This window comes from Anopheles gambiae, chromosome 3, assembly GCF_943734735.2.
Source record: "Anopheles gambiae chromosome 3, idAnoGambNW_F1_1, whole genome shotgun sequence".
NCBI classification, from domain to species: Eukaryota; Metazoa; Arthropoda; class Insecta; order Diptera; family Culicidae; genus Anopheles; species Anopheles gambiae.
In genome coordinates, this window is record NC_064602.1 from 13,392,094 (window position 1) to 13,405,966 (window position 13,873).

General features: G+C 44.5%; 1 protein-coding gene across 6 annotated transcripts in view; it reads right to left on the reverse strand.

Annotated features, from left to right (window-relative positions):
* LOC1275461 (polypeptide N-acetylgalactosaminyltransferase 5) overlaps positions 1-13,873 on the reverse strand; it is a 78,314-nt gene that overhangs the window by 3,624 nt on the left and 60,817 nt on the right. For 5 of the 6 annotated variants that reach the window (XM_061656065.1, XM_061656068.1, XM_061656070.1 and 2 more), the window contains exons 4-8: positions 12,157-12,286; positions 6,286-6,574; positions 5,897-6,093; positions 5,619-5,796; positions 5,121-5,301 (exon numbers count right to left, since the gene is read on the reverse strand). In XM_061656065.1, coding sequence (XP_061512049.1) covers positions 5,121-5,301; positions 5,619-5,796; positions 5,897-6,093; positions 6,286-6,574; positions 12,157-12,286 — 975 coding nt within the window. Of the gene's footprint in view, positions 1-3,394; positions 3,576-5,120; positions 5,302-5,618; positions 5,797-5,896; positions 6,094-6,285; positions 6,575-12,156; positions 12,287-13,873 lie in introns of all 6 variants that reach the window. The other variant, XM_061656066.1, reaches the window with a different exon arrangement.

Here is a 13,873-nt window from a genome sequence, read left to right on the forward strand (position 1 = left end):
TCGATAAACGGCGGCAACGGGCGTTCGCACATTCGCACAAACAGCGCCAACGAAACGGCGGGCAAAATGGAAAGTAAATAAATTATTCAAATTTTGCAGCCCAACACCTGCAGCGGAGCGGGGGATTGCTGGCGTCCGGGCCGACCGAGAAGATACCTCTCAATCAAATACAATTTGGCTTGAAAATCCAATTACTCTTGAGAAACCCGTAGCCCGTAGCCACGAGCGTTGGTGGTGGTGGTGAACAGATCTCGAACCGATTTTCGAAACCACCGATCGGGAGGGACCGGAAAAAAGAGCTTCCAAGAAACGTACCGAGCCTAGACAAAAATCGAACCCACCGTATAACCCGATAAAAGGCCCCACAGTACGATGAGGAGGGTTAATGCTCGAAGTGGTGCCTCTTAACGATGTCAGATGGGTGATGAGGAGCGAGAGCGGTAAGGGGATTTTACACACCCGCTGTCTCTGGCTTCGGTCGTAGGCTTTGGTCTTCGTCTTCAGGTAAAAACCTCGACCCAATCGGTGAGTGTATTTGTGTGTAGAAAACAGATTAAGGAGAATTAATTTACGCCCATTAGATACAGTGCTTGAAAGCGATGAGGCAAACATGAACAAAAGGCTAGAAATGTTGCTTTATCAGTCTTTCAGACACACACACACACTTTTAATGCCATTTTCATTTGAATCTTTCCATGCAAGATTTATTGCTGCGAGGTTGAAGGGGACAACACATTAATTATACAGCACACATACATTTGCTATCGCAACACAAAAGAAAACTGTGTCACTGAGCCGCAACCAAATGCTATCTCCGCTTTGTGGATAGTTTGCCACAAAATCATGAAACACCAGGCGGCTCCATCCCAAAAGGATCGTGAAAAACCAGGCTGCTCCATTTACAAGCCACCAGGCGCCTCCATTCAGCTGAAGGCTAATGTAAGGATTTTATTTATTTTTCAATTTGAATGCACTAAAACCAAATCGAGACACTCGCTGCAGGGCACAATATCTTCCTCTTGATGTCACCTGCACTCTCTCCGATGCTACTTAATGATTTGACACGCGCGCCAGACAATCTGATTGACACATTAATCTGCCCGGCCGCCCAGGCAAGGAGCGTATGGTAAAATTCATCAGTTAACGATAATATTTCTGTCTGTCTATCCGCGTTGACATCTGTTGACATGAACGATTTCCCTGTTTCTTTTTTTTTGCAAAGTGACAAAAATCGGCAACCCTACCCGGCTGTTTCCACGATCACCTTCTTTACGCTAGAGAGCATCGGCGTTGGAGTTTCCCGCCGCTGTCCGGCCTTTGCGATTGAAAGCTGAAGCGCCCATTTTTTTGTTCGTTCCCTTACTCGTGCGAATGTATTCACAAAAAGACATTTGATCGTGGATGTGGATGCAGGAACTCAAACACAGCAGCAGCAGCAGTAGCTCGACGTGCTGGTTCCGATTTTGCGATATGCGGCATGGCACATGCCCTTTTACTGTTTCCGTTTGGTGACATTTTGTCATCGAATGGCGACACATTTTTTAACGAGATTTCCATCGCTGGGATAAAGTGTTTCGCTTTTTTGTTGCCCTATTTTTTCGCTCCCTTTTGCGCTAACAAACGTCACACACACACTCCAGGGAAAATGGCAGCACGCTAGGGGAAAAAAGAAACCAATGATGTATATGCGTGTGTTTGTGTGTGTGTGAGTGTACGTATTTTTTTGTTTTAGTTGCCATTTTTTCGCTCTAAGCTATTGGCAGTCTCCAATTTCTGCCCGTTGGGACTTGTCGTGTGTCGTGATTTTGTAAAGTTCTTTTTATACATTTTTTTTTATTTTACGATTTCACCGTACTTTCTCGAGCTGAAATGCAGCGACGGTGTTCGTCGATCAACCCATAGGAAAATAATGCCAGCATGAGCGGCCTTGCTTCCCTTTTTTTCAAAGGTAAAAAAACAAAAAATGCACATACACACAGAACAAAAGCCGTTTGTACAGTTTGCTATTGGTTCTTTAAATATATACACAAGGAAACACTCTTTAGCTTTCCTTTCTAACAATCTCTACAAACACACACACACACACACACACGCAAGCACTCCTTCACGGCTGTCGCCATTGTATTTGCGCATTCTCGCTTTTTACATACCCAAACCGTGCTACACGGCGGCTGCTTCCTCGAGTGCGAAAGTCAATTAGTGCCAGCCCGATGCACCGGAGGAATTGTACTGGCGGTGGAGAGTTTGCCAGCCAAACGAAACAGAGCACACAAAGCGGCAAAGTGCTACTTGCTCCGCTACACACGGACCATGAACTTTGGACGCTTTATGTCCATTGGAAGGGTTACGGGAAGCGCGCGCAGAGGTTAAACATTCCACCTCCGAATGCTTTACACGGGGGGCTATGCTCCGGGTTCGTTAGGTTCGCTGGACTAAGCGTGTCAAATGCCGAGCGAAACATTTTATCTCGCAGCAAGTTTACCGTACGAAAGCCAAGGATTTGTGGAGGTCGGCGTTGACGCTGAACGAGCATTTTTAGAGCATTTTACCCAAAACTTTGTATAAAACATACGCAGCATAATAAAAAACTTATATAGCATACACAACAGTCTTATAGTTTCGTTGGCAAATGTGAACAAAACTAACCTTAGATCAAATGTACAAGAACTGAAGATATCAACAGACAGAATTTATGATTATTCGGCTTGTAATGGAAAAAGCCCTTAAATAAATTACCCCCCAGAAAACATTTTACAAACATTACAGGGATATTTTGCACTATTCCTCGTGGAATAGAGTGAATTGTCCTATTTATAATATTCATTTCACAATTTACTATAAAAAAGCATTTACAAATATTGTGTATAATCTGAGATTTGTAAACATAATCCATTTCTATTAAGATGTTTAACAAGTTTATATAATCAGTACACTTATTGCTAGTAACGATTAGAATACTTGGTATTAAACAGTATTAAACACATCTACACTTAAACAAAATAACATTCAAACACAACAAACATACAAAGGCATCATAAATTCAATAAACCAACACAGAAAAAAGGCATGCAAACAGACATAGTACAACCCAAGTCGAAACAAAACATACACATACACACACACATAACTGTTGCTACAATCGTGCAAAACAAAACCCATGGTGCGAAGCATTCAACATCACTCATCGTTTTTTAGCTGTGACAAACATGTGTGCAAAACCGGTGCGCACCGACGTGTATGTGGAGTAAAAAAAAAAACATAGCAAAAAAGAAGTAGATGGTGAACGAAAAGCTCACAAACGAGCACAGTGCAACAGAGAAAGAGAGTGAGAGAGAAATAAAACAAAAACATGGGAGATCAAAAATTCGTATCGGAAAAAGGCGAAAAATAGAACCTGGGTTAATGTTGTAGTAAAATTCACTCCAACCATCGAGCCACACTTCGGCGAGCCGTGCATTGTTTTTGTTAACTATCTGCGAGGTGCCGCCCGGGAACGAGTACGGCGTCGACTTCCGGAAAACGTGGCCCACGCGGGAACAGGGCGCAATCTCGAGCGTACCACCGCACATCCAGACCTAAGGCACGCACGCAAACGGCAACGCGGGGAGGGGGGGAGGGAAAGTAAACAGGCACCACACCGCAAGCACACGTATGTGTGTATGTTGCGAATAATGTATTCCGATGATGAGCCCACCAGACACGACGGCGGGATACGTTCGTTCGTTCGTTCGTTGTGTTTTGTGGCATCCACCATTCACGGGATCCACGGGAGCAGCAGCATGGGAATGATGATGGAAAACGCGCCCCCCACGCATCAAAGCCAGGCGGGACACAGCATAAACCGGGGACGGACCCGGTGGACGATTTGTTGTTGTTAGATTATAAATTTGCGGTGTGCACAATATTTCCCATCCGCATGCAATTGATTGGTTCCGTCGGATACGGCCGGTGTGTCGCGGCCGAGTCGAGTTTGATGCAATTTGCCCAAAGCGCGCGCGCACAGGTATCATCATAAATGCCACCGTTGTTTTTTTCAGCGTGAACGTTTTGTTAGTGTGTTTTTGTTGGGGCAAGTTGTTTTTAAATATATTTTCCGATTTTAATGTTATTTACCAGTTAGGGAGGGCAGTAAGGGAGAGCGGTTTTTGCGGGTTTCAATAATTATGCACCGTGTAGGTGGCGGCAGTGAGCACACACACACGCGGGCGCGAATGGAGAAGGTTAAAAGGTGAAGCAATACAACAACAAAAAACACGCACACACACATGTTATCCATTTTTTTACGGAGGGAGTAGAGAAGAAGAAAAAGAAGAGAAATACATCAATTGGTTAATAGGTTAGTCTACGGTTGGAGGCCTAAAATGATAGAATATATTATTTGTTTAAATAGGTAAACTAGCGTTTCACGGGCCGAGCATAGGAACCAGAACTATCAGCAGCAAGAGCCAGTCGTGTACTACCATTTCCTGCAAAGCTATAATAAAGGACACACAGCGGAAGTTAGGTTTTACCGTTTGTTAAAACATCTACTTAGTTTTGTTCTTTTGTGTGAAGTAGGTTAATCAACACATGCCAGACAAGCTCTGAGCTACGTGTAGGCGTGAAAAGTTATTGGTTTAACTTTAAGCAGCACACACACACACGCACTTAAAAGTGTTATTCAATACGTCGTAGATCAGTGCTATTTCTCCAAGCATTAAATATCTAAAGTTTTATTAAGTTTCTAAGCAGAGCAGACCATCGTTTCAATTCGTACTCGGATTTAATCGGATTTAATTCTAATCGGATTTAATTGGATTAGTCGTTTGCAAACGAGGCTGAAGCTTTAAGTGTCTCGCAAGTAGATATAAAGACGACATAAAGTCGACAAAAATGTTTCTAACTTTGTTGTATATATAAGTATGCAAAGAAGCCAGAGAAAGGATTGGTCTTTAACGGCATCTATTGGAGTGGAACGGTTAGAGGGGAGATTTTTCATGATATACTCATATGAAACCCTTTCAAACAGTGGAATGAAAAAGGAAATGATGAAGGATCGACAGACGATTTTTAGCTTGAGAAGTTGTTTTTGGAGGGGGATTTAAAAAGAAAAGATTAGCACAAACGAAACGTGTTCAAACCTGGACTCATTTGATAGTAAAACTCTTTCCACTCGTCCAGCCACACTTCGGCGACGCGGGCCGCATTTTTCAGCACGATATTTGCCACACCGCCCGGGAACGTGTACGGTGACTTATCTCGGAACACGTGGCCGACGTGCGAGCAGGGCGAAATCTCGAGGATGCCACCACATTGCCATATCTGATGGGGTAGGAGGGAGGGTAGGGGGGGGGGGGGGAAGGAGTAAATCAATTCAATTAATGCTCGGTACGACTTGTGTCCCCAGGTTTCGCAGGTCAGTTTTAGTGCTAGGGAACATTATTTCTGCTGCTGGTGCTGCTGCTGGTGCCGCCAACGCTTCTCTCTTTGTGCCGTTCGGGATGAATATTCGCGCAATACGCCTGTTTTTTTTCACGCGTAACACCTAAAAACAAAACAACCGTGGGAGGCACAACACACACACTATGTTGTGTCCCCTTACCCACGGCTTACAACAACACAGAACGGGCCACACTTACCCGGAATGACATTTCCAGATTTTCGCCACCCCAAATGTCCATGCCCTCGTCGTACGAGCCGATTTCGTAGAAGTAGTCCCGATCGATCGAAAACAGTCCACCGGCCATCGTGGGCGTCCGCAGCGGTGCCGTGCGGTCGTGATTGCGTCGCTGCATTTCCCGCGCCGGCACACGGTACCTGCGCGAAGGATGGATCATGCATTAATGGAATTTGTCAACAGCCAGCCAGCCAGTGCTACCGGGCCTCGTCGGGCGCCACTACTGCGACTGCTACTCACCAGCGGAAGTTTAGCTTCCAGTTAAAGCCTCCCCACGTCTGGTCGGACGCCGTCACGTACTCGAACGTTTCGTCCGATATCACGTCGATGATGGGACAGACGACCGTCTTGCGGTCCAGCACGATGCGCGCCAACAGTGGCTCCAGCCAGCCCTCGGTACATTCGCAGTGCGCGTCCAGGAATGTGATCACTTGCCCCTGTTGGGAAATGAATTTGATTCCGCATGTTAAACCTCATTCTTTGGTGACTGTAACTACATGGCAACAGCACACACACACTTACAAACCCCGTTACCCCAATGAAAGGGTGACCGGGAGAGTTTTTTTTTAAATGTATGCTGTTGGCACAGTTTCTAGTCCACTTGCTTCTGGCTTACTCCCCGCCCTTACCTTGACGTGTTTGGCACCGAGCAGTCTGGCACGGATCAGCCCGGACCGTTTGCCGGTCCGGAGGACGAACGTCGGTACCGGCAGCGTGCGGACGTACTCCTCCAGCTGGCGGCCCAAATGTTCCCGCTCGCTCGCATCATCGACGAGGATGATTTCCTTCAGCAGTGGCCGGGGCGACCGATTTATCACACTCCATATCGTGCGGAGCAGCGTGCTCCAGGCTTCGTTGTGGAACACGATCACGATGGAGGTCGTTGGCAGCTTCGCCGGGTAGTGTTTCTTTTTGCAGCTAGCGAAACGGGGAAGAACAAAAGGAAACCAAATGTGCTTAGTTCGGCTGGTGGAGGGATTCGTGCTATGGTTTGGTAGCGCTGTGCGATGCGTTTTTCCGATTAAATTATTCATTTGTAATAGAGACGACAACGAGGTTCGCGCGAAATATGCTTGTAGGCAGCGTTTTGTATCACATTTGGGGATAGTTTTATTGGGTATGAAACCTGAACGAACCTTTAGATTATTAATAGCTTATTATCTGAATTCATTTCGTTGTTTAGATGGACTAAACTAATCATCCACGGATGCATTTTCAAACATTTTCTACAAATAAATGGGTGTTTGTGCAATTTTTACGGTTTAAAAACTCCAAAAACTAACAAAAAACCTTGCCTTCCCGAGCACTTTTTGCGCCCTTTTGAACCACAATCACGAAACTACACGTTGATCCAAACAAACACTCATTAAAAGCCAGCCAACCACAAAACCAGCACGAAGCTATCCATCCTCAAACCAGCCCTGGCAGTGGTGGGAATCTAATCCACAATCAACGTGTGTCTCTGTCGTCGTCGTCTGTTTGGTAACTAAAACCGATAAATAAACCTAAAGCCTCACCCGTACTCTCGCGTCACCACTATCGCCACCTTCACAAAAGTGGCTATCCTGGTTTTTCCCTAGAGGCAAACCCCTTCCATTTTTTTTGGGCTGGGAAGGCCGGACAGTCCCGGAATAGATGGTTGAAACAAACGCACACCCGAGGCATCCGATGACTGCCGAAATGTGCACCACCATTCCTCCCTTCTAGTATATCCTGGAACGGACCCCACAGCCGGAAAACTACACCCGGTAGGGTTAACACTTTGCAAACAAATCGACAAAAGGTTGTGAAACATTCTTCAGCCGGTTTCAGGTTTTCCGTGCGATAGCAGACAACGGCCAGCCGTGACAGTTGGAAAGCATCACAGGTCCGAGAAGCGAAGGTGACGCGCGTACGGCGTGACCCCTTGTCGAGCCGCCGTCACGATCGGACACATCCGGAGCGAGATGGAAACGCGCATTTCGCATTCTTTCGCATGTTGGGAAGGCACGGGTATGCCCCAATTGCCAAATTCCACGAAGTATCTTCAGCGGAGGGACAAAACATAAAACTGGGATCGCTTCACTGCTGCGATAAGAATTTCCTTGTAGGATTGTTCCCAGGGGATGGTGAAATAGATACATTTTTCTCTGCTGAAACTGTTTCGTACACCGATGATGCACGCTGTAGAGTTACTAATATTTAACATGCGCCGTCGTGCTGTGCTGTAGATTGTGGGCAAAAAATAAAGCACCATCCACCGCTTAGGGGACCTGTTGTTTGAGATGCACCAGGCAACGCTTCGCACACGCTACGGCACGAGCCGTCCGAGCCGTCGGGTATGGTGCAAACTGCTGATTTGTACGACGGCAAGCGCAAGCACAGGCAGAAAAGATTGACTTCGTTAAGTCAACTTTACGGCGACTTTTCCCCTTTATCTCGTTAGAGAAGTGGAGTGTTTTAGAGCGTGTGCCTTGCAAACAGGCAGGTATTAATGTCATGGAGCTCGTGTGTGTGTGTATAGAGACTCCAGTGTCGAAGCATTCTAGCCTCAGGATCCAAAATATATCGCACGTCAACTCACCAAAGACGACGATACAGACACACACACACACACTCACACAAAGGTTCGCCATGGAGTGCCTGGGACGAACCACACAAGGTTCTCTCCCTGGCGAGCAATACACAGGAAGCCTCCGCACGGTTGTCTTCACGCGCGCATCAAACTGTCGTCCCGAGGGCCTTTAGCCAAGTATCTATTTTACCCATCGTGTGCACTCCTTTGCCGAGGATCTCATCTCGTCGACACACACACACACACAGACATACCGCACCTTCCTCCAATTTGAAGCGATGTGAATAATGGATAGGTTTTTAACCAGGTTTGCAAAATCCGCTCAACGCTCAAACGCAGTGCGCCCCCCGCCGAAAGTGTGCTAGAAGTTCCGTGCGGTTGGGTTAGCAAGTTTCGGGCCAGGGCGTGTGTCTATTTACAGCTACGAAACTACTAACAAGTGCTTTATATGATGGCGTGCACATCCTTCTAACCAAAAACCAAAAAAAAAAAATGGAACGAAAAACGAAATGAGAAAAGACTCCAGCAATTTCCATTTCCCGTACGCTAAATTGGAACGAGCCCTGTGTGCCAACCAGGAAAACGCCCGAGAGCGTTTCACAAGTGAGGTGAGGGCTCTGTTTCGGTATGGGAATTTTTTGTTCTCGATTGGCGAGATTCCTACGTTCATGCGGGGAATATGCCTCCGTTGCAATACAGCGTAGGTAAAACACAGTAGAAAGACAAAAATGAACTTCAAGGACGGGGATGGCGACCGACGGGGGCGGGTCCCGCATAACCGACCAATTTTCCGAGGGACATGTGGAATACGTACACACTTTAGAGCGTTAAAAGGATGCCGGTACTCGGTGAGAAACATATCCCCCACCAACAAGAGCAGCAGCAAGACAGATGAAATGATTGACGGTTATTAGATATCAGGACATTTATTTACACTGTGTGAGTGTGTGTGTGTGTATTTTAGCAAGTCTGCTTGTTTCTCTGTGAGTGGCTGGGTTGGATTTTTCCTTCATCTGTCACTTATGGGGCCGCCATTATTTGCATTCGGGGTTTGATATTATTTATTTTGCACCTGCCTCCTCCAATATTAATGACCATATCTGGGGAAGATATCAATCTACCCGATTAGTATGACAAATGTATCGCATCAGCAGCAGAGCTAGAGCATCGTGTGGACAAAATTACACTGTAGGCTTTTAAAAGGAACTGCAGTTAATTTAATGTGAACTGCTGGATAATCTATTATCGGTAAGCATATTTTCAAACAGCAGCAGCATTTCATAATTTGTGAACGGGGAAATTATGAAAGAAAACTTCCCTAATACTAATAGTTCACACTCTAAGAGCATTTTTAATCGAAATGCCGGAAAACATTATGACATTTATTCAGTAATAATTATATGATTTCAAATATTAAAATTAGATTTTTACAGCATATTCCCGAATGTTGGTAAGATGACCTACGCCATGGACAGTGGAGGCGCGACTGAACGAAGGGCACAGTTCAATGTATGCTGTTGCATTTGTCTTTTTGGGTATATTATGCTAATATTGACCTTCACGATTCTAGTCAGTTTTTTGTATGGAGTTTGAAAGTTGGAGGCTGAAATCATGTAAACACTCCATACAAAACCCCACATAAAACTAGCCTGCAATTTTCAGTCTAGATTATCTTCTGTTTTGTCTAGCCTCAAAGCTAGAATTAGATTCGAGTACCTGCTCGAAAAATGGCAAAACAAGGTGATGTTTAGGCGGCGCTCTGGGACCAATCGAACGAGACAAACAAACACGACTCTGTTCGATAGGTGCTCTGTCAGCTGTTCGATGTCTTATAGACCTGTCATGATGCACTGCAATACGTCTATCTTATCATCTCGAAAATGAAGCACTATGAGTTCACTATAAACTATGAGTTCATAGTTTAAATGAACATCCATCTGCAGGGGGAAGATTCAACAAATAATAAACTAGTTATTAATATCAAAAATAACACAAAAATCATTCAAATTTATTATTGAAAAAAGTAAACAAACGTCCATGCCAAAACACATACAGTGCATACACATGCATTGTGTACACGTAATAGTTTTATACGTTTCAAACCTGTATATTTGATGTTATAATTGATTGTGAAGCATTGCTAATATTATTGATAGCTATTCTAAATATTTTGTACGCAATTTTAAGAAGAAAAAGAGACAAACTACGTAAAAAAAACTTGAAAATGTCCCGCATTGAATTCTATCTACTGTAGCTGTGAAGCGTTTGACAGCCAAGGTACTCACAGCACAGGTGGGTATCGAACATCACAGACAGAATCAACTGACATGTTCGACTCGAGGTTTGTCTTGTTTGTTTGTTTGTGTCTGACAGTGCACCTCCATATGATTATATGGGTTTGTTCGTGTCTTATGTCGTGTTCGATTGCTGCTAGAGCGCCGCCTTACATTTATCCCAAGGTGCATTAAAGAGATCTGATGGTGATGGTGATGGAATCCAGAATCAAAGTGTATGTAGTCCAGGTGGTCTCATAGTATGTTTTTTTATAACCAAATTGGAATATCATTTTTTGACAGGATGGGTGAAAACTTTTGTTCAAGCAAGCTTTCTAGAGGCTTGATGAATACACAAAACACTCTTAAAATCTTCAATCAGAAACAGAAGCGATAAAAATCAGCCTTCTAAATTCATACACCTTGGGATAAGCCCACCTGTATATTATACCCACTTAGATAGCTGCTCGAAAACTGCTATAGAATGCAAACAGCTGACAGGCTGAAATTTCAGCCTACCAACTTAAAACGGAAAGGGTACCATTGTCATATTTTAATTCAATAAAACATTAACACAAGCCAAACACTGCTATGAGTTTAGCAATAAATGTTTACATAAGCAAGATAAAAGTGTAGTAATGTGCATTCTGCGTCAGAATAAGACTCGAGTCCAGCATACTGGAAAATCAAATACTTACAATGGGCCCTTTTCTCTTATAAGCTCTTAGGCTGAAATTTCAGCCTATCAGCTGTTTGCATTGTATAGTAGTTTTCGAGCAGCTATCAAAGGGGGTATAATATACAGGTGGGCTTATCCCATGGAGCATGTATTGAGAAGGTTGATTTTTATCGGTTCTGCTGAGTGAAAATGTTTACTCAAACAGGCTTTCGGGTAATTTGAATTAGTGGTCAACTATATGGGACGATCCACCTGGTCTACTTACGCTTTGATTCTAAATTCCACCACCTGATCTCGTTAATGCACCCTGAGATGAATGAAAAAAACAACTTTATTTTGACATTTTTTTGAACAGGTACTTCAATCTAATTCTAGCTTTGAGGCTGAAATAATCTAGATTGAAAATCGCAGTAGTACAAAAAAAGTGAAGTTGCCAGTGGTTTTGTATGGAATGTTGACATGATTTCAGCCGCCACTTGTCAAACTCCATATAAAGAAGCGGGCTAGTATCATAAAAGGCACCAATATTAGATTCGGATGTGTTTTGACAAGATTGTTTCCATTCTCTACACATTTCAGTGTTAGATTGTACTTAAACTATGATGGCTCCGCAACCTTAGACAGGAATTTATGACCGTCCCAATAAATCATTCAAGATTTATGAAAAAAAAAACAAAAATCAAACCCTACCAATGCACCGGCCGGGATTTAATGATGCACGAAATCTTCTAAAGGTTATCTGTCACCCGGTGACAAAAAGCTACATTGCTCGAACAAAAACACTAAAACGCCGAACAACGAATGAAGTCCATTGTTCGCGCTTGAAGTGTAAATGTCATCAACCCGCAGGAAATAATAGCCAGCCGGTAACACGAATGGCGCGCCACCGACAGAGCATTAAAGCTCATGGCACGCGAAACCTTTAATTTCCCCCCAGGTTCTACTCGAATCGTTTCCAACCTCCCCTTCCCCACCAGACTCCATCAATACTTACTCGTGATGGCGCACATCGGTGAGCGATCGATTCAGCCAGATCATGTCACTGGCGAGGAGATTGAATTGATTTTCTTTGAACTTTTCCTTCATCAGCTCCTGCTGGTTCGCTGGAATTTTTACTGGTTTACCTGTGGAAATAGATGGAAAGGAGAAAGGAAAAAAGGATATAAAAACCTGTTATTTAGAAAGCTACAGAGAAAGCAAGACAAAAACGTTGCATGAAAAATGACGATCAAACAAAAGTGAGCAAATGAACGTGTGCAAGGACGGCAAGGGGGAACAGGAGAACACGCTCAAGCTAAACTTGATTTAAATTAAGGCTGTGTGTGTGTGTGTGAGTGAGGCTGGTTCTTTTTTCCTCTTTCGAGTGCAGGACAAAGGTGGTGAAGCATATGCAGAGCAACGCAACACTTTCTGCACACTTCTACAGAACTCCTCGTGACTCCTGTTCGCCCCCAAGCTTTTCGTTTCCCTTCTCTCTCTCACTCTCCCTGAATCCTTTTTTCTTTCCGGTTCAATTTTCTTTTCAACATCGTTTTTTTTCGTTCGTTCCTTTTTCTACATAATCTTTAGACGTTTTGAAGAAAAAGCGAACTGAAGTAGAAGAGACAAGGGGAGCAACAGAATGGATACCACCATCATCACCACCTCCTTTCTCGTTTGTTCTCTCCACACAAGAGTGAAAGAGTGATTAATGACATTTCGGTACGATCGAATAACACCGTAACCACAGCGAGGGAAATGTGGAAGAGAGGAGAACGCAAAGGGCGAAGGGACAGGAGGATTAATTCCTCCCGTCGTTGGCACTGAGCAGTGCCACTCTCGGACGAAAGGAAAACGGCACAGTAGGTGGTAAAGAATGCATACAGCGAGCTAGAAGGAAAGCGCACCAGAACCCGGGACCCGGGTGGTTTTGCGGTAAATGTTGATTTTAGCACACAGCAAGGGTTTAGCAAAATAACCATACTCCCCTCCAAAAAAAAAGCAACACCACCTTTCCGATTTCCCCACCACCCTTTTCGTCGTGATGAACGAAAGCACACCAAAGAAAGAATGCTTCTGGCATCTCCTGACTGGTTCCGTCTGGTCGGGGGGGCCTAAATTTGTTGCTTCAGAATTTCTCCCTTCCCACAACAAGCCGCAACCACACAGAGGGCAAAGAGCACCATATGCAGGAAGTAGCCCTCCTCTCTCTTCTCTACACACCGTCTGGAATCTGTGCATGAGTAAGCGTGAAGGTTGCGTGCCCCGCAGGAGGTAAGCGATAAATTATGCTCTTAATCAATCTGCTCCGCATTTTTTTTTGTGTATGTGCTGCCGCCCCGGAACCAACCAGCAGACACAGGGCAAATCCCAAAAAACCAATACCGATACAAGGGTGAGTAGTGTGCGAATGGATGGTTACGCTCACACATTAACAGGATATAAAATTCGTTCGTGTCTCGCGCGACTTTAGAAGAACTCCATGAGAAAGTTAGCTTCATTTTTGTCCTACCCTCCTCTAGGAGCAGATTACTGTCGGAAAAAGAAGGCAAAAAGAAGGCTACGTTTTGTGATCGCTATGTCACAACGTTATAGGAAGCGTCTCTCAACGAAAGACATGCTCGTTTCATTGCACAATTATCCGTTCCCATGGTTCGGTTTAGCACGGGGAGCAAATTTAAATTGCCCCAAGGCACTGGCTGACGTTGCCGAGTTGGTCTGAGCTCGCAGGA